Source organism: Ranitomeya imitator, chromosome 1 (genome assembly GCF_032444005.1).
Source record: "Ranitomeya imitator isolate aRanImi1 chromosome 1, aRanImi1.pri, whole genome shotgun sequence".
Lineage (NCBI taxonomy): Eukaryota > Metazoa > Chordata > Amphibia > Anura > Dendrobatidae > Ranitomeya > Ranitomeya imitator.
Window position 1 is genome coordinate 727,565,351 of NC_091282.1, and position 25,923 is coordinate 727,591,273.

Consider the following 25,923-nt stretch of genomic DNA (forward strand, 5'->3'; position numbering starts at 1 on the left):
TATCTCAGTGATCAAAATGCACTTTGGAACGAATCTGCCGGCCGGCAGATTCGGCGGGCGCACTGCGCATGCGCCCGCCATTTTGCAAGATGGCGGCGCCCAGGGAGAAGACGGCCGGCCGGACACCGGGAGGCCGGGTATGTATAAGGGGGGGAGATGAGGGCACGGGGGGGGGGGGGCGTCGGAGCACGGGGGGGTGGCATCGGAGCATGGGGAGGTGGGATTGGGGCACGGGGGGCAGCCACACTGCAGCGGTTCTGCACCACAAACCGCAGTAAAACCCGCAGATATATTTTTCATCTGCGGGTTTGACCTCACAATGGAGGTCAATGGGTGCAGAACCGCTGCAGTTTTGCAAAAAGAAGTGACATGGTACTTCTTTTTTACCGCGGCTATTCAGCGCTCCTTTTTTCGCGATTTTCCGCAATGTGAGCACAGCAGTTCCTGTTTTCCATAGGGTACATTGTAACGTACCCTGCATGGAAAACAGCTGCGGACCCGCAGCGGGAAAATCGCGGCGATTCCGCATGAAAAAAAGGATGGTGTGAACATGGCCTAAGACCTGCTCCAAGCGGGCAGACAGCCACAAATCACAAGCTCACCAGCCACAAGATGGGAGTCCCTAATCTAAACAGAAGTTAGCCTTACAATATATGGGGGTCTCATTTATTTTTAATCTTTTATCAACTCTAATGAACTTTAGGTCCCACCGGATTTTATCTGAGCACACTTGGTTGGCTTAAGACCCCCCATAGTCGATCCTATGGTTTGGTGGAGAGGTAAACCGCTGCCAGATTATTCTTGGAGCAGTCGGCTGAGTCGAACGTTCATGTGTAAGGGCAGTGAGATCTTCCAGCCATCAGCCCTGTGTATGACCAGCTCTTGTCCCATGGAAGTAAATGTTGAGGGCCACACCAATTGCCTCTCTGCCTGTGGATCCTGTTTGCAGGACAGTGCTTATGGGAACCAGTTCTGGAGGTGAATTCAGCTCACAGAGGCAGGTGTCCGCATTGTTTCCATCGCTCAAGCTCTTCCTCTCCTTTCCGACCCACAACGCACTTTCTCTTCCTTGATTCTTCTCTTGCCCTGTGGAAGCCGTCTGGTAGCACTTTTTGTGGATTTTGGCCAATTGTAGTAAGATCTCTATGGGACATGAACTGTTTTTACATGGGTCTGTCAATCAGTTTTATAATTGGACTGAACCCCTTTTAAATGTAATGATCTTGGTAATCCAATGAATGGTGGTAATGTCGTCCTAAGTGCTCATGTGCAAATCTGTTTGGGTCTTTAACCACCATGAAATTGTCCTAATGTAGTTAGTGCACCTGCTCTTTCGCCTGACAAATGACTTGTTGAAAGCTGCTGGGAAATGTGGGATGTTTTGCATTACTTCCCCTTCTCAGATATCCATTACCGATCCTTCTTGATGCCGAGCTCTGCGTTCTCTTTGGCTCACCTCAATCAAGCAGTGTTTGCGGCCATTGCAAAATTAGGCACATATGGCCGCTGTCTGTAGCATTGTAGGTGCGTGGTGATAAAGCGGAGATTTTTCTTTATGCTCGTTAGTATTTGAGCTCTTGAAATTTTGGCTAAATGTTTTTAGCCTGCAGCAGTGATGTATATCACGAGATCAGTCGTGGGTCCCTTCCCGCGTCTTTGATTAATGAAGTTTTAGCTGCATACGGGTTTTAAGGAACAGATGACTGCTCTTTCCCAGGATACATATATATTATATGGCTATACGTACACAGGAGGGTTTAGTGACCCAAATAATATTGTGCTGGTTTTGTTGACTGATTTATTTTTTGGCTGGATTAAAAATTATACTTTTTTGGCAACGCATTGTCCTGTGTAAACAGGAAGTGCTTCCGATAAACAAGATATTCTGTTGTCACAGAAGATCATATAATGGAAGTGCTGGAGGCAAGTCTAAACAGGCCATTGAAAGACCGCAAGTTAGTTTGGGTGTAACCGATCAGTGGTCGACTTGCTATACATTCCCGCCTCTATCCCATATAACCAGTGAAGACTTCCCAGTGGTACTCCTGGTCTTTGTTTACTAGCATTGTACACCTCATCTGTGGCCTCAGCAGTCATGTGCTTTGCAACTTTCATCACACTGCCACATGTCAGCCTCTTCTAGACTCATTCTTTGGGTAAAATGAGTTTTTGTCTTGCTGAAAGGATCTCATTCTTGGCAGCACATCATCAGGTGTAAACAGGACTTGCGCTGCCGAGAAGAATGACAGCCTATACACCATCTATTACAGATTGTTCTGTACACATCTGAAGCCAGGTCGTCCTGTGAAATGAGACAATTAGGGTGTCTGCCAGTTGGCAGTTGCTTTAGCGTAATGGGTTTACCGCGACAGAGCGGAGCCAGAAGACCGCAGTGTCTGATTTCGCCTACTCCTGCACTATTTAGAAGACCTTCACATTAAACTATGGAGGTTTCTTTTAGCAGTCCAGGTAATAATCTGCTCAGATGAGAGCTCTTGGAAGGTTTCCTGCATTAAGGCTTTCAGCTGTCCACTCCTCTCTTTTATATATTCTGGGCCCCTGTCTAGCACTCATTGCCAGAGTTAGCTTATGCTGCATGGTTAAAAGATGGTGGCTTGTGGTTGTTGTTTGAGAATGCGTTTGGTGGATTTATCTGAGACTTGCTAGATTTTGGGTGTGTGCTAATTCCCCTACTTTGGTTTTACCCCATCCTCCACTCCCCGATGTTTACCTCTGTTGTTTGGGTGAGTATGTTTGTATGATTGATATTTTTCCTTATAACCGTATTGTATTACCTTGTAAGTCTGGTTGGTGTACTGCGGTACCCTGCTACTCCCTCCTCCCCCTTTTCCCTGGGTGGGGGAAGGGTACAGACTGAAGGCGGATTCAGGAGCTAAGGCCTCAGCACCATCACCATCGGACGTAATCCAGGGAACATGGCGGGGCACCCCTAGCTTTAAGCAAGGGGCCCCTGGTCCCGGGACACCAGTCATGACATTAGCTCTGGCCAAAACTGTTTTTTGATCCATCATGGATCCAATCTCTGATTTGACAGGGCAACTGCAGCAACTCAGCCTGGAGGTGGCAGATCTATGCACTTTTGTTTTGCAGCACCCTAACACATCAGGTTTGGGGACCGTGACTCCCAGGCAACCATTAGTGGAGCCCAAGATTGGTTTGACTGTCGGGTTCTATGGCGTGACAAGCTTGTTGCTTTCAGGGTGGTTTGTAAGCTATACTTCCAGTTACATCCTTGTTCCTCAGGAACCGAGGAGCAATGAGTGGGGATAATCTCTCCTCTTCAGGATGCAAGCCCCAACCCCAAGCATGGGCATTCTCTCCTGTCTGACTCTCTGTCGCTCCGGACGGTGGTGGATTTTTTTTTTTTTTCTGGTGCTGGGTCATATATATGAAAATCCTGACCGTGTCTCCCTGGCTGAGTCCACACTACGCCAACGTCAGCAGAGAGACGGGCCGGTGGAGGAGTATTTCTCTGAGTTTTGGAGGTGGTCCATTGACACTAAGTGGATTTACTCTGTGCTCCATAGCCAGTTCTATCAAGTGCTATCCGTAAGAGTGAAGGATACCTTAGCCCTTTATGAGACTCCAGTTTCCCTTGAGGCAACCATGTCTCTGGCTATCCGGGTGGATTGCTGTCTTCTCGAGAGACCTAGAGAGACACCCAAATGTGCGGGAGGTCTGAGGCCAAGGGAAACCTGGTCTGAGTCATCTGAGGAACCTGTGCAGTTGGGTGGGGCAACACATCCTGGAAATCAAATTGTAGTTCAGCGTAAAAGGGGAGTGTGTTTTTATTCCTAGTAAGAAGGGCCATTTTGTGGGTTCATGCCCTTCACTACATCACAGTAAACAGCTGCCGGAAAACTAAGGAGCCCATGTTCTGGTGAGGTTAGCAACCCAGGTGTACATATCTCCTCTTTGGGTAGGACACCATTGAATTCAGCAGGTAGAAATAATATGGGCAGAAATAAGGTGATTATCTCTGGACAGTGTGACAGGGTTTCATTTGATCAACGATAAGTTTCTCAAGGGCCTCAAACCACATACTGTCCAGACCCATAACCATAATAGCCATCGACTCTGCACCCTTTAGATGGGTATTTTACTCAAGCTGTCTGAGGGTTACATCTACAGGTAGAGGCCGTGCACTCAGAAGGTATTGACTGTTATGTGCTAGAGGGTCTGCCCTCTCCTGTGGGTCTTGGACTACTTTGGCCTACTGCACAACCCTATGGTAGATTGTCAGACTCGGGAGGTGGTAAGGTGGAGTGAGTAGTGTCAAGTACACTGCTTGGGCACCCGGCTTGCAAGGGTGGATATCCAGTCTGTGCCTAAATACCTGTCTGACTTTAAAGATGTTTTCGGAGCAGGTGTCATCATCCTTATGACTGCGCCGTTAATCTTGTCCCTGGGGCCAAGCTGCCAAAGATCAGACTATATGATATATTTCGTCCAGAGAGGCAGGGCTTTTCTTTGTGAAGAAGAAACTGGGGGTTACACCCCTGCCTAGATTTATGCAAACTTAATCATATTATGGTCTCGGGTCGTTATCTGCTCTCTCTCATCCCGTACTTCTTTAATCAGATTATAGGAGCAAAATGGTTTTCTAAACTGGATGGATCTCAGGGGGGCGTACTGTCTCATATTAAAGGGAACCTGTCACCCCCAAAATCGAGGGTGAGCTAAGCCCACCGGCATCAGGGGCTTATCTACATCATTCTGTAATGCTGTAGATAAACCCCCAATGTATCCTAAAAGATGAGAAAGAGAGGTTAGATTATACTCACGCGGGCGGGCCGATCCGGTGGGTGTCGCGGTCCGGGGCCTCCCATCTTCATAGGATGACGTCCTCTTCTGGTTTTCATGCTGCCGCTCCGGAACAGGCGTACTTTGTCTGCCCTGTTGAGGGAAGAGCAAAGTACTGCAGTGCGCAGGTGCTGGGAAAGGTCAGGGAGGCCCGACGCCTGCGCACTGCGGCACTTTGCTCTGCCCTCAACAGGGCAGACAAAGTACGCCTGCGCCGCAGCGTGAAGACCAGAAGAGGACGTCATCTGATAAAGATGGGAGGCGCCGAACCGCGACACCCATCCAACCGGGACCGCCCCTGGGTGAGTATAATCTAACCTCTTTTTCTTATCTTTTAGGATACATCAATGGCTTATCTACAGCATTCCAGAATGCTGTAGATAAGCCCCTGATGCTGGTGGGCTTAGCTCACCCTCGATTTTGGGGGTGACAGGTTCCCTTTAAAGAGGGGGATGAGTAGAAAACTGCTTTCAATATGCCTAAGGGACACTAGGAACCTTGTGATGCCATTTGGGTTGATTAATGCTCCTGCCATCTTTCATCACTTTGTAAATGACATCTTTAGTCACCTGGTAGGTAGATTTGTGCTAATCTATCTTGATGACATATTAATTTATTCACCAGACCTTGAGTCACATCACGTACATGTCAGGCAGGTCTTACAGATATTCAAAGACAATAAATTTTGTCAATCCGGAGAAATGTATGTTCTCGGTTGAGGAGATCCCTTTTCTAGGATATGTTTTATCATCCACCGATTTTCGCATTGGATTCAGTCTAGTCGGTACTGAATTGGGATCGTCCTGAGGATTTGAAGGCGTTACAAAGGTTTTTCGGTTTTGCCAACTGATTGATTTGACCAGGAAAGGGACAGACTTTACCAAATGGTCCAGTCCAGCCAGGGAAGCATTTGATACCTTGTAGGAGTGTTTTGCATCTGCGCTGATTTTCATACAGCCTGACGACACTCAGCTATTTATTGTACAAGTTGATGTGTCTGAAGTGGGGGCTGTATTGTCGCGGGATGTGTCTCCTGGTAAATGGCGTCCATGTGCATACTTTTTGGAAAAAAAAACAAAACCTGGCATCTGTGGAGAAAAATTATGACACTGGTAACAGGGAACTCAAGGTCAATCAAGTGGGCTTTTGAACAGTGGTGTCAGTTCATCTGGTTATGGTAATCACGGATCATAGGTATCTGGTATGTATCGAATCTGTGAAACGTCTAACACCTAGACAGGCAAGATGTGTATTGTTCTTCACCAAGGTTAACTTTTTTGTTACATATAGGCTCTGGAACAAGATCATTAAGGCGGATGCCTTCTCGTTGTTTTCCTGGGGATGAAGATCATTGTGAACCAGTTCCTATACTACAAAAAGGGGTGGTTATTGCGGTTATATGATCCGATCTTGAGAAAGAGGTTGTTGAGGCTCAGGGGGATGACCATGCTGCCTGTTAGGTAAACGGTTAGTACTGGTGAATCTCCGTCTGAGGGTTCTTAGTGAACAGCATGATTCGGTCTTGTCCAGACATCCTGGAAATAAAACCACCACAGATCTTCTTAGCATTTTTGGTGGTCGGGGATACATCAGGATAATTGGGAGTATCTAGCCATGTTCAGTGTCTGTGCGTGTTCACCTCTCATACTCGTCCTTCTGGGTCTTTCCAACCATTGACGATTCCCAGTAGACCTTGGATTCATTTAGCGGTCGATTTTATCGCTAATCTACCCGTGTTAGTAGGCAATTCTGGAATTTTGGTAGTGGACAGATTCAGTGAAATGTCACATTTCATTGCGCTACCCGCTTTCCTTAATGTCAATACCTTGGGGCAAATTTTCATCAGAGAGATTGTAAAGTTACATGGGATCACTACCGATATTGTTTCTGACTGGGGGGGTGCAGTTTATTTCCAAATTTTGAAGGGCGTCTTTCACTTGTTTGGAGATCCATCTGTCGTTTTCTTCAGCATTGCACCCCCCAGTCTAATCGGCCAACTGATCCGGTTAACCAGAATCTTGAGACTTATCTTAGGCGTTTTTTTTGTCTGAGGATCAGGAGGATTGGGTTACCTACTTGGCTCTAGCTGAATTTGCGGTAAATAATTGTCATGAGCCTACATTTTAGTCCCCGTTTTTTGGGGCATACGGGTTTTATCCTCAGTTCAGATCATTTAATAGGAATCGTTCTTCTGGTTCACCTGAAGAAGGGTTTTCATCATCAATTACGTCTGTGTGGCAAGGGGTTATTGATAATTTGAGGAAGATGGAGTCCAAATATAACAGTGTGGGTGATCGGAGACGTTTGGTGAGTCCAGACCTGTGTGCTGGTGACTTGGTGTGGTTGTCCTCTAGGAACCATTAAGTTGAAGGGTTCTCTCTAGAAAACTAGGTCCCTTGATCATCGGTCCTTAAGAGATTTTGACCATTGTCAATCCTGTAGCATTCTGCCTTGCTTTGCACCCCACCTTCAGGATTCATAATGTGTTTCATCAATCTGTACTCAAAAAAAATATGTTGCTTCCTCTGTGCCATCACCGCTACCACCATCTCCGGTCCATGTGGATTGAAATTTTGAGTCTCAAATAGCTAAGATAGTTGATTCTCGCTTAGTTCGTCGGTACACTGGAAGGGATATGGTCCTGAAGAGATGATGTGGTTACCAGCATCTGACATCCATGCGGCCAGGTTGATCTGTTTTTTTCACTTGGCACACCCTAATAAACCCGGTTCTAAATTTCCAGAGGTCCCTCGTGGAAGTGGAGGTACTGTCACTGGTTTACCACGACAGAGAGGAGCCAGAAGACTACGGCATCTGATTTCTTCTACTCCTGCACTGTTTAGAAGCACTTCGTAGTAAACGGTGCAGGAATTAACCTGCTAAGTTGAGAGCTTTTGGAAGCTTTCCTGCATGAAGACTCTCAGCTGTTCACTGTTGGCCACTCCACTCTCCGATTTATTCTGGGCCCTGGCTAGTACTCAATGCCAGAGCTAACTTATGCTGCATGGTTAAAGATGGTGGTTTGTGGTGGTTGTTTGCGAAGGTGTTTGGTGGATTTATGTAGGACTGTTGCTAGGTTTTGGGTGTGTGCTAACTCCCCTCCTTCTCTTACTTCAGTTTTACACCATCCTCCACTCCCCGTTCTTTACCTCTGTTATGTGTATGTACAGTGGGGCAAAAAAGTATTTAGTCAGTCAGCAATAGTGCAAGTTCCACCACTTAAAAAGATGAGAGGCGTCTGTAATTTACATCATAGGTAGACCTCAACTATGGGAGACAAACTGAGAAAAAAAAATCCAGAAAATCACATTGTCTGTTTTTTTAACATTTTATTTGCATATTATGGTGGAAAATAAGTATTTGGTCAGAAACAAAATTTCATCTCAATACTTTGTAATATATCCTTTGTTGGCAATGACAGAGGTCAAACGTTTTCTGTAAGTCTTCACAAGGTTGCCACACACTGTTGTTGGTATGTTGGCCCATTCCTCCATGCAGATCTCCTCTAGAGCAGTGATGTTTTTGACTTTTCGCTTGGCAACACGGACTTTCAACTCCCTCCAAAGGTTTTCTATAGGGTTGAGATCTGGAGACTGGCTAGGCCACTCCAGGACCTTGAAATGCTTCTTACGAAGCCACTCCTTCGTTGCCCTGGCGGTGTGCTTTGGATCATTGTCATGTTGAAAGACCCAGCCACGTTTCATCTTCAATGCCCTTGCTGATGGAAGGAGGTTTGCACTCAAAATCTCATGATACATGGCCCCATTCATTCTTTCATGTACCCGGATCAGTCGTCCTGGCCCCTTTGCAGAGAAACAGCCCCAAAGCATGATGTTTCCACCACCATGCTTTACAGTAGGTATGGTGTTTGATGGATGCAACTCAGTATTCTTTTTCCTCCAAACACGACAAGTTGTGTTTCTACCAAACAGTTCCAGTTTGGTTTCATCAGACCATAGGACATTCTCCCAAAACTCCTCTGGATCATCCAAATGCTCTCTAGCAAACTTCAGACGGGCCCGGACATGTACTGGCTTAAGCAGTGGGACACGTCTGGCACTGCAGGATCTGAGTCCATGGTGGCGTAGTGTGTTACTTATGGTAGGCCTTGTTACATTGGTCCCAGCTCTCTGCAGTTCATTCACTAGGTCCCCCCGCGTGGTTCTGGGATTTTTGCTCACCGTTCTTGTGATCATTCTGACCCCACAGGGTGGGATTTTGCGTGGAGCCCCAGATCGAGGGAGATTATCAGTGGTCTTGTATGTCTTCCATTTTCTAATTATTGCTCCCACTGTTGATTTCTTCACTCCAAGCTGGTTGGCTATTGCAGATTCAGTCTTCCCAGCCTGGTGCAGGACTACAATTTTGTTTCTGGTGTCCTTTGACAGCTCTTTGGTCTTCACCATAGTGGAGTTTGGAGTCAGACTGTTTGAGGGTGTGCACAGGTGTCTTTTCATACTGATAACAAGTTTAAACAGGTGCCATTACTACAGGTAATGAGTGGAGGAAAGAGGAGACTCTTAAAGAAGAAGTTACAGGTCTGTGAGAGCCAGAAATCTTGATTGTTTGTTTTTCACCAAATACTTATTTTCCACCATAATATGCAAATAAAATGATAAAAAAACAGACAATGTGATTTTCTGGATTTTTTTTTCTCAGTTTGTCTCCCATAGTTGAGGTCTACCTATGATGTAAATTACAGACGCCTCTCATCTTTTTAAGTGGTGGAACTTGCACTATTGCTGACTGACTAAATACTTTTTTGCCCCACTGTATGATTGATATTTTCCTTTATCCCTGTTTGTATTACCTTGTCATTCTGGTTGGTATATTACGGTACACTAATACATCCCCTAGGTGGGGGAAGGATGTAAACTTGAAGCAGATTCAGGAGCCAAGGCAAGGTACGTGGCCCTGGTGTATACACCATCAGAAGTAAGCCGGGTAACAGGGCGAGCTAGGGCGCTCGTAATGTTAGGGACAGGGAAGGAGCCCCTGGTCTCGGGACACCCGACAACAGAGTCATGACACTAAGGCTGTGTTCACATGCACTGTGAAGCCAAAACCTGCTCTCTTGGTAGTAAAAGCGCATTCAAATTGCCCGTCTATACATAATTTTGTCTACTTTTATGACTGTGAATTACATGTATGTTTTGTCTACAGTGCAATATTATTAATAATAATAATTATTATAGCGCCATTTATTCCATAGCGCTTTACATGTGAGGAGGGGTATACATAATAAAAAAGTACAATAATCTTAATACATTACTGCAGGCTATAGGCTTGTTAGAAGAGGTCGGTCTTCAGGTTCTTTTTGAAGGTTTCGATGGTAGGCGAGAGTCTGATATGTTGTGGTATAGAGTTCCAGAGTAGGGGTGATACGTGAGAGAAATCTTGTATGCAATTGTGTTAAGAGGAGATAAGAGGGGAGTAGAGAAGGAGATCTTGTGAGGATTGGAGGTTGCGTGCAGGAAAGTACCGGGAGACGAGGTCACAGATGTATGGAGGAGACAGGTTGTGGATGGCTTTGTATGCCATGGTTAGAGTTTTGAACTGGAGTCTCTGGGTAATGGGGAGCCAGTGAAGGGACTGACAGAGGGGAGAGGCCGGGGAATAGCGGGGGGACAGGTGGATTAGTCGGGAAGCAGAGTTTAGAATAGATTGGAGGGGTGCGAGAGTGTTCGAGGGGAGGCCACAGAGCAGGAGGTTGCAGTAGTCGATGCGGGAGATGATGAGGGCATGGACTAGGGTTTTTGCAGATTCTTGGTTGAGGAATGTCCGAATCCGGGAAATATTTTTGAGTTGAAGTTGGGAGGAAGTGAAAAGGGCTTGGATATGTGGTTTGAAGGAGAGATCAGTGTCAAAGATTGCCCCAAGGCAGCGAGCTCAATATTTTATTCACCCATAACGCTTCAAAAACTTTATTTTCAGTATTTTTTTTTCTCATGGGTGAAAAAATGCTGCAAAAATTGCAAAGGAATTGACATGCTGCAGATTTAAATAAATAAAATGCAGCAGTTTTCCAAATTATTCTGGGGGATAAAGTGTGTGCATGAGATTTCTGAAATCTCACCGCTTTTGTTGGTACTGTAAAAAGCCGCTTTTAATATGCATTAAAAAATGTCAGCAAAAAAACCTGAAAGAAGGTGCATGTGAACATAGCCAAAGAGTATGTGCACACATTCTTGGTGCGTTTTCCCAATGCCGGGAGTTTCCCTGCTTTTAGCACTAATGAGTGGGATAGTATTGGGTCCTATCAGACGGAGAGCCTTGAGGAGCATCAGTCCCACAGTAATGAGGGTATAAACATGGCTAATTCTTGTTTTCCCCCTCACGACTACTTCTGTCTCCGCCGCTTTTGTTTCCTTTGATCTCAGGGAAATAACCTGAATTGCTAGACAATTGGCTTCCCTGTTTTTCCTGGTGGTTGCGCTCTGCGGGATTTACTTTGTACATAAAATTACATATGATTTTCAGGACTAGAATAGAATGTGTTGTTTTTTTTGTTTTTTTTTAATGCAAGTGTGCAACAGTTTCCACCCCACAACAGGAGATTACAGCTCTTCATAGTTGTTTTCCAACGCCTTCCTTTCCTTAATTTGGACCAAAAGTGAGGTTTGCTTGTCTGGGTCCATACCTTCGATGATTGCTTCCACTTTAAAGGGGCTTTCCGATAAGAGCGCAGTCAGAGCGCCACATAAATCGGACTTGGATCAGAACGCAGTACATGGATTGGCTGGCGGCTCTCCCTACCAGAGCATGACAGCTTTGTGTATTTCTGTGCAGCCTTCCTGCTCTGGTGAGAAGAGCCGCCAGCCAGTCCACACACTACATTCTCATCTCGGTGCGATTTATACGGCAGTCTGACTGTTCTCTTAGAGGCAGCTATCATCCATGTTCTAGATCGCTGTGAACCATTCAATGCAAATTGGTTCTTTTTTACACAGAAAGGTCCGTTTTTAACGTGCCTTGAGGTGTGACTGAGCAAGTAAAGCAGTAGTTTGCTCTTAGCCATGATATACTTGTTTCCTGACCACTGCTGCAGGCCACCGCATCTGGATTGAGGTTGACGGACAGCTGGCGGTACATGGTGAAGTGTGTGCTTAGCTAACTCTCATAGAAGTGGATGGAGGGCACTGTGCACAAATGCTGCCTCTTCTCCATCCTCCACTTGGATGTGGCACTCAGGCAGATAGGTGCAGGTCTCGAGTTGTGGAATCCGCATTGATGCGATATCCAAATGTATAAGATCAGTATACCCTTTTTAAAGGGAACCTGTCACCTGAATTTGGCGGGACTGGTTTTGGGTCATATGGGCGGAGTTTTCGGGTGTTTGATTCACCCTTTCCTTACCCGCTGGCTGCATGCTGGCTGCAATATTGGATTGAAGTTCATTCTCTGTCCTCCATAGTACACGCCTGCACAAGGCAAGATTGCTTTGCACAGGCGTGTACTATGGAGGACAGAGAATGAACTTCAATTAAATATTGCAGCCAGCATGCAGCCAGCGGGTAAGGAAAGGGTGAATCAAACACCCGAAAACTCCGCCCATATGACCCAAAACCAGTCCCGCCAAATTCAGGTGACAGAGTCCCTTTAAGTGTTTTAGAGCAGAAATATTTCTAGTGAATTCATTTCTGGGTCCAAAACCTGTTCCTATAATTTTATAGTAATATTTTCTGGCTCCTAGTAGTGGAGATCCGGAGCAATTGTCTGACTTATTCCCACTTCGTTCCCCCCCGTTCCTCTGACCTGATGATAGAGGCCCCTTCACATTTAGCGACGCTGCAGCGATACCGACAACGATCCGAATCGCTGCAGCGTCGCTGTTTGGTCGCTGGAGAGCTGTCACACAGACCGCTCTCCAGCGACCAACGATGCCGGTAACCAGGGTAAACATCGGGTAACTAAGCGCAGGGCCGTTGCTACGTCACAAATAGCAACGATATCGTTAACAATATCGTTATGTGTGAAGGTACCTTCACACATAACGATATTGTTAACGATATCGTTGCTATTTGTGACGTAGCAACGATATCGTTAATGAAATCGTTCTGTGTGACAGCGACCAACGATCAGGCCCCTGCTGGGAGATCGTTGGTCGCTGAAGAAAGTCCAGAACTTTATTTCGTCGCTGGACTCCCTGGAGACATCGCTGGATCGGCGTGTGTGACACCGATCCAGCGATGTCTTCACTGGTAACCAGGGTAAACATCGGGTAACTAAGCGCAGGGCCGCGCTTAGTAACCCGATGTTTACCCTGGTTACCATGCTAAAAGTAAAAAAAACAAACAGTACATACTTACCTACCGCTGTCTGTCCTCCAGCGCTGCGCTCTGCTCTCCTCCTGTACTGTCTGTGAGCCGGAAAGCAGAGCGGTGACGTCACCGCTCTGCTTTCCGGCTCCCAGACAGTACAGGAGGAGAGCAGAGAAGCAGAGCGCAGCGCTGGAGGACAGACAGCGGTAGGTAAGTATCTAGTGTTTGTTTTTTTTTACTTTTAGCATGGTAACCAGGGTAAACATCGGGTTACTAAGCGCGGCCCTGCGCTTAGTTACCCGATGTTTACCCTGGTTACCGGCATCGTTGGTCGCTGGAGAGCGGTCTGTGTGACAGCTCTCCAGCGACCAAACAGCGACGCTGCAGCGATTCGGATCGTTGTCGGTATCGCTGCAGCGTCGCTAAATGTGAAGGGGCCTTAACTCTCGCCACTTGTTTTCTTGGGCTCACAAAGCTCGCAGGATAAGGGGATTGGAAATGGGGGGAAATGATGTAAGCAAGAGCCAAGCTCGTTAATTAACACTGAATGCGTAATCTTCATTGAGCCAACTGGATATCTAGCGTGTGCTTAAGCCACTTATCCCAAAACATGCTGAAAAGATTTTGGCTCATGTGACAATCCAAAGAGGATGTTAATGGCAGAGTTAATAAAATAGAAAAAGTGCTGGCAGGCTCCGGAGCTGAATGTGCGACCAGCGGCTGCAGGCGTCTCTGAACATTTGAGAAAAGGGGGCAGTTGTCTTCTTGCTTGGAAAGATGTGTAACTGGAATGAATGAACACCATGTTGTAGAACAATGTGGCGATGCACTTAAAAACAATCTGTCAGCAGGTTATTACTATGTAATCTGAAAGCAGCAAATTGTAAGTACAAAGACCCTGTTTCCAGCAATATCATTTATTAGGTTGTTGTAGTTTCAATACAATCAGTGTTTTATTAGCAGGAGATTATCACTGCAGGACTAGGTGTCACGTGTCAGGCAGTCCAGCTAATCTGCGTAACCCCGCCCATCCACTGATTGGCAGATTGCTGACACTGTACACAGGAAACTGCCAACCAGCCTCATTCTGAGCCTTGCTACATCTACAGCAGAAACAGGGATTCTTATCAAAACTGCATCAATCAGCCCAGTAAGTGACACATCGCTGGGATCCGGGTCTCTGCCCTACATCATACTTCTCCCAGATTCCATAGCAAAACCCGCTAACAAATTTCTTTTTAAAGGGAATTTGTTCTCAGAAAATGACCTATTGTTGAGATCTGATTTTTTTTTTTTATTCGGATCTTGAACATTTTACAAATTTTATTTTATTATTATTATTTTTTAATTCCTCATATACCACCAATCTTTATTAAAAACAAAAAACTAGAACTTCACCCCAGAGCGATGTAAGATTGCTACCTACTTCCTGTTTCAGGAAAGTCTCATACATACTAGTCACAAGTATCATAAGCGGTGTCAAAAGTCATTGTAAGCGGAGAGGATCTGAGACGTCACCTATTGTGATTGGTGGATACAGTGTTATTTAGCCATCATTGTAAGCCTGATTCTGATGATAATGAGTCTGCGGAAAACTCTTCCTGAAAAGACAGGAAGTAGGAATCTAAAAAGAAATCGCCAGACACCAGTGTGAAAATTGCAAACTTACAAAAGTTTAGTTTTTTTTTTTCTTTTTAATAAAGATTGTGAGATATAATTTATATTTGCATTTTTGTTAAACTCCATTTTAAACAAAGATCTGATTTAAGCAATTTTGCTTGTTTTCTGCGGATACATTCCCTTTAACCCCTTAACCCCCGGAGCTTTTTTTCAGTTTTGCGTTTTCGTTTTTCGCTCCCCTCCTTCCTAGAGCCATAACTTTTTTTTTTTTTCTTTTTTTTCTTCGTCAATATGGCCATGTGAGGACTTATTTTTTTGCGGGATGAGTTGTACTTTTGAACGACACCATCGGTTTTACTATGTCCTTTACTAGAAAACGGGGGGGAAATTCCAAGTGCCGTGAAATTGCAAAAAGTGCAATCCCACACTTGTTTTTTGTTTTGGCTTTTTTGGAAGGTTCACTAAACGCTAAAACGGACCTGCCATTATGATTCTCCAGGTCTTTACAAGTTCATAGACACCTAACATGTCTACGTTCTTTTTTTTTTTTTTTTTATCTAAGTGGTAAAAAAAAGTCCAAACTTTGTTAAATAAAAAAATGTGCAATTTTCCGAAACCTGGAGCGTCTCCATTTTTCGTGATCTCCGGTCGGGTGAGGGCTTATTTTTTGAATGCCGAGCTGACGTTTTTAATGATACTATTTTGGTGCAGATACGTTCTTTTGATCGGCGACCAAAAAGACGTAATTCTGGCGGCTTTTTTTTTTAATTTTTTTTTATTTCTTTCTTGCTACGCCGTATAGCAATCAAGTTAATCCTTTCTTTTTTTCATTGAATCAAATGTGTTTGTTTGATTTTTTTTTTTATTTTTTTTTTTTTATTTTGAATGGGGTGAAAGGGGAGTGACTTGAACTTATATTTCTTTTCATATTTTGTCTTTTTTTTTTTTCTACTTTTGCCATGCTTCTTTAGCCTGATCCTCTACTACATAGGAGTGATGCACAAATCGCTCCTGTGTAGCTGAATTACAGCATTGCTATGAGCGCCGACCACAGGGTGGCACTCGCAACAATCTGGCATCAACAACCATAGAGGTCTTCAGGAGACTTCTGGTTGTCAGTCCGACGCATCGCTGACCCCCGGTCACGTGACGGGGTCAGCGGTGCGCCCATTTCCAGCCCGATGGCCGGAAGCGCTTGTTAAATGCCGCTGTCAGTTTGACAGCGGCATTTAACTGGTTAATAGGCGCTGGCGGATCGAGATTCCACCTGTGCCAATTGCGGGCACATGTCAGCTGTACAAAACAGCTGACATGTCCTGGCTTTGATGCGGCCTCAGCGCCGGAGCCCACCTCAAAGTGGGGGTTCTGCCATTGAACATACAAACTCCATGCAGATGATCTTTACATGGTCATAAGGACTCTAGTTTCTGTTAAAAACATTGGCATATTTTACAAGAATGCATCATTGCTTTATGTGAAAGCTAAAATTGTAGTCTTCATTTTGGCACTCATAGACTTCCAGGTGAAAATGAAGCAAAAAGAAATTGCATGCATTGAATATGTAGTTTTGCGGGTTTGTGGTTTCTTTTTGTTTGTTTGTTTTTTTTTGTGTGTGCATCCACACAAGGCTGAAAGAGGGACCCTTGGATTTGTATGGCATGTACATCAGGAACTTTCCCATCATATGCAAAAACCTGATGTGAACAGGGCTCAATAGGCATTCCTCATACAATGAGCACAGTCGGTACCCCTAGGGTGTTGGTGGTGGCTTATTACCTCCTTCCTATTTGCTCTCAGCCATGCATGAATGTGTGTAACCCCTGTCTGATACATGACCAATTTAAAGGGAATGTATTATCAGAAAAAAATGACCAGTTGTTTCTCTCAGATTTATGTATTCTATACGTTAAAAAAAAAAAAAATCTTGCAAATTTCACACTGGTTACTGGGACTATTTAGACTCTCCCTACTTTCAGCAGCCTAATTATCAGTAGAGACAGGATTACAAAGACTGGTAATAGCTGGTAACACAGGATCCACCAATCACAATAGAAGTTACAGCTTACCTTCTCCCTGCAACATGATCTTTACACATGCTCATTAGATGCATGAAAACATAGGGGCAGGGTCAGTCTATTGCTGCTAATGTACATGTGCTGTTTTTTTTGGATAAAAACAGGATGTTTGAGTCTAGATTAACCCCAGTGGTTGCTGTGAAAATGCCAAGATTTCTAATTTTTAGTTTTTTGTTTTTTTTCTAATAAAGGTTGTGATAAAAATAAATGTCCACTCTTTGTTCCCAAGTTCTTACATCTTTCCCAATGTGTCCTCATTTTTTCAAGGAATATAATCTAATCTTATGTAATGTAATCTAATTTTATGTAACAACAGACTATGTTCAAGGCGAGCAAAAATATGAAAGGGTTAAATATTTCTAGTGGAGGGATGGGAGTTTTCTGGGAAATGCGGGACACATGGGAACGCTGATCCCAAATGACTTGGGAGGTTTTCATGGAATGATGGGGAACTGCGGTCCCATGAATAAAGGTTAATGACGGTTTCCTCAGTAGTACAGCTGTTCATGTGAACGCACACGAGGAAGTCTTCCTCCTGACATGTTCCGAGCAGCCGTCTGATCACTCTGACTGGAGGATGAAACGTTCTCCACATCAATGGCTTCTTTGTGCTCCGGCTCCAGGTCTCCCAGTGTCAGAACACGCTTTGTTTTATTGTAGCGGTTATTAAACTGTGTGTGTGGCGGAGGAATTCCCAAAATGTGTGTTTAGACTTCTAAATCTTCCACGTCAAACCTCCATACACGCAAGACAAACGCTTTCCATTCATTCTCATCCCTTCTTCTATCTGTGTCATGGATCAGTAGCTCCGGAGCACCAGACTAATGTTCCTTGTCCTTTTCATTCTTCACCTTTTAAACAAGTCTTGTCAGCTCCCACCTGAAGAAGAGACGTGGGCTTATCCGGCTCTGCCGAGAGGACGGAACGCGCTTCTTAAAATAGGCGTCTTTTGTTCTGTCGTCGAGACATTGAAATTAAAGAGAACCTAAAGCTGATAACCAAATAGGACTCTGGTTTACCTCAAGTTCTACGCTGCTTACTTATCTGCTTGATGTGTGGTGAAGGCCAATATGGCGGCTATTGTAGCTCCTCCGGATGCTGGTACAGTTGTGTTATACAACAATTTTGGGCTATGCAGCTGCAAAACTAGGTGGACTTGTTCTAGGGGCTATGGAAAACTGAATGACGGCGTTGGCCATGCTTATCTCATTGACTCACATTGGAATCTGGAGTTCTTGGCTATAACGTGGCCTGCCACCATCATTTCGTGTCCTACCAGGTGATTCTGGAGTCTCCCCTATGCTAACTTATAAGGACTGCTCAGGGGCTGCCCTCTATTCTTTCTTCTTTGTGCCCATTGGCACCTTCATAGGGCAGCCCTAAGCTCGCAAGCACGGCGGTGTGAGGACTGGTGGCGCTGCTCACAGACAGTAACGGCTGGTGGCACACGTCCAGGACCAGTCACTAGACCCCCTCATAGAAATCCTCTAACTGATCTTGTAGATAAGATATGAGGCGAGCCTTTGGGATTCGCCAGGCTTATAATGGGGCATAGTATGGAGGGGCAGTACAGCGAGCGGTGGGTAGGTGAGTACCGTAGATTGTTTTTTGTTTTATTAAACCAATGGTACCCTATTTGTGACTCCTGTCTCCACATGATGGTTTTGGTTATTTTCTCACGTTTAGTCATCGTGTTGAATTTAAGAGCCTCGGATGTGATTTTTATCTCGCTACTGCGTGATCTTCTCCGGATTTTACTATGTACATCTGTGTTACAAAAAAAGTGAAGCAAAGTAAAAATAATAATTTGTAAGGTTGTAGTATTAATGTACTTCTCTCTTTGTCTGCTAAATCCTATATGGAGGGCTCCACTGTGAATGCTCTCTCCTGGCATCAAACGGGATGGTCCTCGATATTATGTTGGTGGCGCTGTCTCGCGTGCCCAGTTCTCGGAACCTCACCCCATATGTCAGCGCTTTTGACGCATTCGTATATATTTAGTTTACATTTTTTTGAAACCACTAACTGTCAGTGAATAGAAACAATCTTGTTTATTTCCCGCTGTAGGAGTTATGGCAATGGCGCCTCTCATTTTATATCAATTTTTTTTTTTTTTTTTTTTTTTAACGTTATACATTGGCCCCAAGAATATCATTATCGACCTTGCAGTATAAGTCTGACTATAGAGTCATATACGTATAATTGGGCCATAAAAGGTAGCAGGACATGATGAAAATTCCCAAATGTCCTCGTTTCTCTCTGTATAATATAATCTGAAGATCCTGCCCCTGGTTTAGGCTGAAGGGAAAGGGTTAATATCCTGTCATCTTTCTTACAGCACAGCGAGGCCGTACATGTTCCTGATGTTTGGAAACCTTTTGCTTCCCTCGTATTGTAGTGCGGTTTTGTTTAATCCTTTTTTTTTTTTTTTTTTCTCGTAGGTACAATGGCTGCCTTCCTAATGGAGACCGAGGCAGAAGGAAAAGCAGATTTGCACTCTATAAGCGGCCTAAATCCAACGGCGTCAGAGCCAGCAGCGTCCACGTGATCTCCACTCCACAGGCCTCGAAGGTGGGTGACGGGTTTTACTTGTAAACAAGCGACCAGACCGTTTCCTGATTTTGTGGTCACGGATCATACCTATAAAGGTTTTGTGCCGTCCTTCGTGTTACAGCTTTATTCTGAACTATGAAGGACCCTCACCAATCCAAAGAAACAGGACTTTTCTGCTCCATTTAGACTGAGATCTGCAGTCAGTCATGTGCACCACTCCTCCATTCATTTGGTGAGGCTTCTGGAGATCCCCAAATATATTGTTTGCTTCCTCTGCCACTTCCAGTGAACGGAGCAGAAGAAATTTGGGGACTGCAGGCCCCTTTTTCAGTAGGTGAAAACTTGCTAAGTTTGGTGCTATCTTCTATAAACTGACAGCTTTTGTGGCATGGGACATGTTGGTAAATGTCGAACATGGCACCAGAACTGTCCAAAGTGCGCACCTCTTTGGAGCACAGTCTAAATTTTTGTTAGTAAAAAGGTACCCCTGTCTAGGAGCCCTACATTAATTCTTGGCTCTGCCTGGTAGCCTGCATGTGTTAGTGTGTGCCTCTGCCCAGGAACCTTGCATGTTAGTGTGTGCCTCTGCCCAGGAACCTTACATGTTTGTGTGTGCCTCTGCCCAGGAACCTTACATGTTCGTGTGTGCCTCTGCCCAGGAACCTTACATGTTAGTGTGTGCCTCTGCCCGGGAGCCTTACATGTTAGTGTGTGCCTCTGCCCAGGAACCTTACATGTTAGTGTGTGCCTCTGCCCAGGAACCTTACATGTTAGTGTGTGCCTCTGCCCAGGAACCTTACATGTTAGTGTGTGCCTCTGCCCAGGACAGGAACCTTACATGTTAGTGTGTGCCTCTGCCTGGGAACCCTGCCTGCATTAGTGTGTGCCTCTGCCTGGGAGCCCTGCCTGCATTAGTGTGTGCCTCTGCCTGGGAGCCCTGCCTGCATTAGTGTGTGCCTCTGCCCAGGAACCTTACATGTTAGTGTGTGCCTCTGCCCGGGAGCCCTGCCTGCGTTAGTGTGTGCCTCTGCCCAGGAACCTTACATGTTAGTTATACTTCAGTTAGTGATTTATAATGATAAAAACAGAACGGTTTGCAAAAATTTGATTTTTGTGAAGAACTTGACGGCCTCCAAGTGCACGCTGCGCTTGGAGTGGATGCCGAAAAGTAATACAGCCTGAATACACAGGAATTATCCTGCGAAACTGATCCAATGAGCTAGACCGCCATATGTTGCTGGCCACACTCTTTAGCGTTTACTCCAAACAGTGATAAAATGCAGTCAGAATGAACCTGCCAATGTGGGAGGAAGCAAAAGTGCATGACAGAAATCCACATTCACACTGCGGCCAGATGGTACCTTGGTCAGAATGAATGCCACCCCCCCAGCAAGACGACGGCTGTGCCGGCCATTGTGCCACTCTGCTGCTCATATCAGGCCGGATTATAATGCTGTAACCAGGGATTTGCTATGGTCAGGCCTTGACGTTCCCACATGTAGAAGCTGTTATATAACTCTTCATGCAATGGGAGTCTCCCCGCAGAGAGTTGTAGTCTCGCAGCAGTTAGAGCGCTAAAGTGTAAAGACCTCTGGCTTATATAATATGTGGTCGCAAATGTAACACTGATACGATGGACAGCATGGTGGCTCAGTGGTTAGCACTGTACGGTGGCCCAGTGATTAGCACTGCAGAGCTGGGGTCATGGGTTCAAATCCCACCAAGGACAACATCTACAAGGAGTTTGTATGTTCTCTCCGTGTTTGTGTGGGTTTCCTCCGGGTACTCCGGTTTCCTCCCACATTTCAAAGACATACTGATAGGGAATCTAGTTTGTGAGCCCCATTGGGGATAGCGATGATAATGTGTGAACCCATGGTAATCTGGCTGACCACCTCTATGGAGGAGCAGAAGTTTTATTTACTGAAACAAGGAGAGGAAGGATTTAGCGCCGCTCACTTCCTCAGCCAACTTTTTGACTCGCTCCCACTTGCAGAGACGTGTGAATTATCAGGCGGTATCGTTTGTGTATCCAGTCATTAGCGTATCACATGCGCCCGGTAATAATATAATTTCTATAGCGCCAAAATACTCCGTAGCACGTTACATACACGATACCGTGCTCCACACCTATTACTTCGGCACCAGGCGACCCCCTTTACATCCAGTTTTGTAACCTCTGACTGTCGTTTCCCCTGAAAGTTGCGCTGCCTCCGAGAGTCGTCGGACGCAGCAGCTCAGGACATGAGACAGAAGCGCGTCGTGTTTGTTTCTGCCACTGTCCAGGATCTGTACATGAACATTTTGTTCCCGCTGTCTCGGCTGCTATATAAGGAATGTGATCTGAACGCTCACACATGTGAAATCCGCCCAAAACATCTGCGGAGCATGTGAGGAGGTCCCGACCGCCCCCTTGGAGATGGGACCTGCATTACATTTCTGAGGTCGCAAGAAGCTTATGCATAATTGAGTTTATTGGAAAGTCTGATTCATTTGCCAGGAACAAAAAAAAATCTATATTTTTCTCATCCAATATTAATGGCGCTATATGTCTGGCGCATCTTTTGTCTCACACGGCGTTTTACAGCTGCTCTAGCTGCTCTGTATTGTCTGCGGATGGGCACCTATTGTTTATAGTGGTAAGGTTCATTCCTGGGAATTAGGATATCACGTTTCCTTGACTTCTGTTGGGACCCCCATAATCCCAAGAATGGGGCGACGGCACCTGGGAACCAGGCTCTGTAGAGCGCCATCTTGAATGGGGTTTGGGGTGCATGTGTCGCACATGGCAGAGCTGATAGCAGAGCACCATACCCTGCTTTCTCCTGTAAATTGTAAATGGAGCAGACGTCGGCCATGCTCCCCACTAATCCATTGGAGGCATCGCTGCAGGTGCGACCATTGTGGGGATAAATAATCTGCCTCGGAATCTTCATTTCTCACATGCTGATTTACAGTCGATTCTTCTATATTTGACATTCCATGGATTCATAATCCACACTAGAAGTCGATCACATTTGTTGATATCTTACAACCTTTGTATGTACCACGATACGCTGAGGGTTTTCCACCTGGAAATCGAGATCTATGAAGATCTGTCACAGGAGAAGTGTTTTATTTTTATCCAGAGCAAAATCTGATGACTTTGCAGGCTTGAGGTTGAATGTCGTTTCCTTCTGTCATTCTCGCCTAAACGTAAGACTATGCAGAGCTCCTGAGCACTGGCTCATGGCAAGTGATGTAATGGGTTAGGTCTCGGGTGTAGCATACGTCTGGAGATGAATGGGGGTAATGCATAAGTTCATATGCACCATACATCTCACATTGTGGTCGATTCTTTATGAAGCTCCGAGGCAGAGGAGCAGTGCACTCCTGAAGATTGAAGAGCATAACACTTTTTAATGGCTTTTCCTATTGCAGATTATCCAAAAGTTAAACTGGGTATTCCCATCTCCAGGATCCTATCCAAATGTGTCGTTTGTGTAATAATAATAACAAATACCTCCAATTAGAAATGTAGTATAGTTCTTCTGATTCGCCATGTCTCTTACCCCATGTGTAGGCATGGCAGTAGCTCAGGTATCCATGGCTATGACTATTCGTATAGTGAGTTATTTGCTAGTGGTTTTAACTATACTGTAGATCTGTAGATACCTCATCTGCTGCACATGGGGTAAGCGACATAGCTTTTTAGGAGAACTATACTACGTTTCTAATTGGAGGGATTTGCTAATATTATTATATCTACTGCATATTGGGATAGGATCTTGGACCTTAGATAAGTAATCTGATCCCGCAGACTTGGGGCCAACCTTCTAATGTGTATAGGGGCCTCGTAGCTGTCTCAGTAGATTGTCGGGGACATGGGGATAATTTGGCTGGAATTCAATCACCCGATCCTTTTTTTTTTGGTGTGGAGATAAGCTGCCATTGGAGGAATTGATCAGCGGCTCTCTCCCATAGAGCCAAACCCTCATTTGGCTGTCTAATATGTATGGCCAGCTTTGGCGTTGCCATATACCTTCCATAGCTTTTGACTGAATGCTTATTTGGATAATGGCTTTGAGCAGTGAGGGCCCAACCCCAGGGACCCTTTAGATCAGGAGAATGAAGGGGCCAAGGTGCCATGTCCTCCTCATGGTCCACACAGATCGAGTCACGTAACGTTGCCCCCGGAGTGATAGTCGGCACAGACACGTTTTATTATACGGGACTCTGTGATGCAGTGAAAGGGACGAAGCACTATCTGAAGTGACGTACCCCCTCATTCTGCTGGTCGGACTCCCAAAAATGTCTTAGGGCTCCATATTATCTTAGGAACTTGAATAGTCCCATTCACCAATCGTCCCTGGAAAGAGTCATGGGAAGATCTCATTAGCCTTCTCATCGTCTGGAAAATGAGGCAGTGACAGCGAGAGACGTGCGACGAGATTAATTGGGCTTTGATTTTATTTTACAGAAGATGACTAAACAATTAGGCAGAAGTGTGAACTGAAGATGAATATTTCTGGTCATCCAAGTAGAAAGCATAAAGCTTCTTATACCATTCATGTCGCCGTTCTTCCTGGAGAGAGATGATATAAAGTAGCGATCACCAGGGTGGATTTTCTATTAGTAATCCAATAACAGAACGCTAGTCAGTGACTCTCCTGCCTAAAGTGGCTGATAACTGGGAACAATAGACTGAATTCATGTGCGTCGGAAAGTTCCTGATGGCCAAGAGATTTGAATAAAAGTCGTAATCCGAAAATGACCCATTTTATTAATCAGGTTTTTTTGTGTTTAAATTAATTTATTATTTTTAGTAAAAATCAGTCTAACAATTTTCACACTAACCACATTAGTGGGAATATATTGGCTCATACCTGATAGTTTGCATTAACTCACCTAATGAGCATGTGCCGACGTCATTGAGAAAGGAGATGGAGGTGAGCTGTGATATCACCTATTGTGACTGGTGGATCCTGTCTTATCAGCTGTGTATACAGGGTTTACGTGTCATTGTAATCCTGCCTCTGATGAGAAGGAGCCTGCTGAAAACTCTTCATGAAAGAACAGGAAGTATAAATATAAAAAACGCCCCAGTGGACAGTGTGACAATTGCAAGATTTGTAAAACAAATTTTTAAAATAAAGATCACATAAAAAAAAAAGCAAATTTCGTGAACAAAAAAAAACCTTATTTAAACATTCGGTAACATCTGATTGCTTGTCTTGAAAGGACTGTTCTGGTCTCCATTATCTCTGCAACGGATAGGTCCTGACTGGTAGGAGTTGAATATGGCGGCCGCCCATACATGTACCTTAAAACACAATTTGTAGAGATGGCACTGACCAAAGATGGCCAAATACAGCGCTATCTTGTATCTACCGACCCAGATTGGAGTAGCAGGACGCAGAAACGAAGAAGATTGTCACTTGTTCTCCCCTGACTGTGGCTAGAAGATGAAGGGAGCCGGTGAGCGTGCATGTGCCGTGCGCTGATAAAGATGGCTGAGTGCAGCGCTCCGATGTCTTGGTCACTTCTGTGCCATAGTCTTAAAATGTGATCAGTACAGCACATGTACAACCAGTCGTTCCAGTCAGCCTTGTGGCCAGGGGACTGGTGGTGGGACACACACCCGTCTAACAATCTTAGACTGAAGATGTACCCCTTAGATTGCTATTGTGTGGCTAATTGCCGTGTATGTCCCTTTAAATAGAGGCTCCAGAGTGTGTCCTCGGGTGTTGGCTTCCTGGCTACCCTCTGCGTACATTGTAGGGTGTGCACCGACGCGTTACATGAAGCAGATCCGTGCGTCTTCTAGTTCTCCTAAACAATCTGGCATTGTTACTTGGTTCTCGGCCGCGACGAGGAGGAGTTCTCCCAACTGCCTGCATAACTTGTAGCGCTCTGCCCAATCCCCAGAACACGCACGCCCTGTTCTTAACCTTTCTTAGACCCTCAAGACTTTCCTCTAAGCCTCTACGGCTTTCCATAATACGCTGTGAAAGGTGTGTTCTGCTGTAGGTATTACTATCAAAGGAGATTATGCCTGAGCTCTGCTATGTAAGGGATCCTACTTCTGGCTCGCACATGACCTTGAATGCCTCGGGTCCTGGGGCACAAAGGGCATGTAGAATTCACGGTAATAATTCTTTGCTCCTCGGGTCCATATTTTTAGAATGTAGTTTAGCAGCTGTTGTATAATCTGTCACCATTGAATCCAATCCAACATTATGCGGCATTTAATTAAATAGCGATTCGTTTCATATAAATTTAAAGTCCTTCAAACCAGGACCTTTTTCTGACGGCTAACCCCACTATAACCCATGTGCCACTGAAACCACGCGGACCACTTGTAGTGTGTATAACCTGCACCACTATGATCCGGACCGTAATAATGCATGCAACGTCTGAGCACACGGAGACCCCCGAGCCCACAATCCGTTTGTTCTAACTCTGAGGTCCAGGAACATAGGTTTTTATTTTCCGTTCTGTTGGTTAAAGTGTACCTCCAGTTTCACAAAGAAAAAGAACCCGCATAGAGGAGGACTTGGTAATATAATTTTTTTTTTTTTTTTTAAGGATTGTATTAAAACATTTTGCTA

At 45.0% G+C, this 25,923-nt stretch overlaps 1 protein-coding gene across 2 annotated transcripts in view; it reads left to right on the forward strand.

Annotated features, from left to right (window-relative positions):
- PELI2 (pellino E3 ubiquitin protein ligase family member 2) overlaps positions 1-25,923 on the forward strand; it is a 90,795-nt gene that overhangs the window by 35,658 nt on the left and 29,214 nt on the right. For both annotated transcript variants that reach the window (XM_069732928.1, XM_069732937.1), the window contains exon 2: positions 19,222-19,351. In XM_069732928.1, coding sequence (XP_069589029.1) covers positions 19,222-19,351 — 130 coding nt within the window. The remainder of the gene's footprint in view (positions 1-19,221; positions 19,352-25,923) is intronic.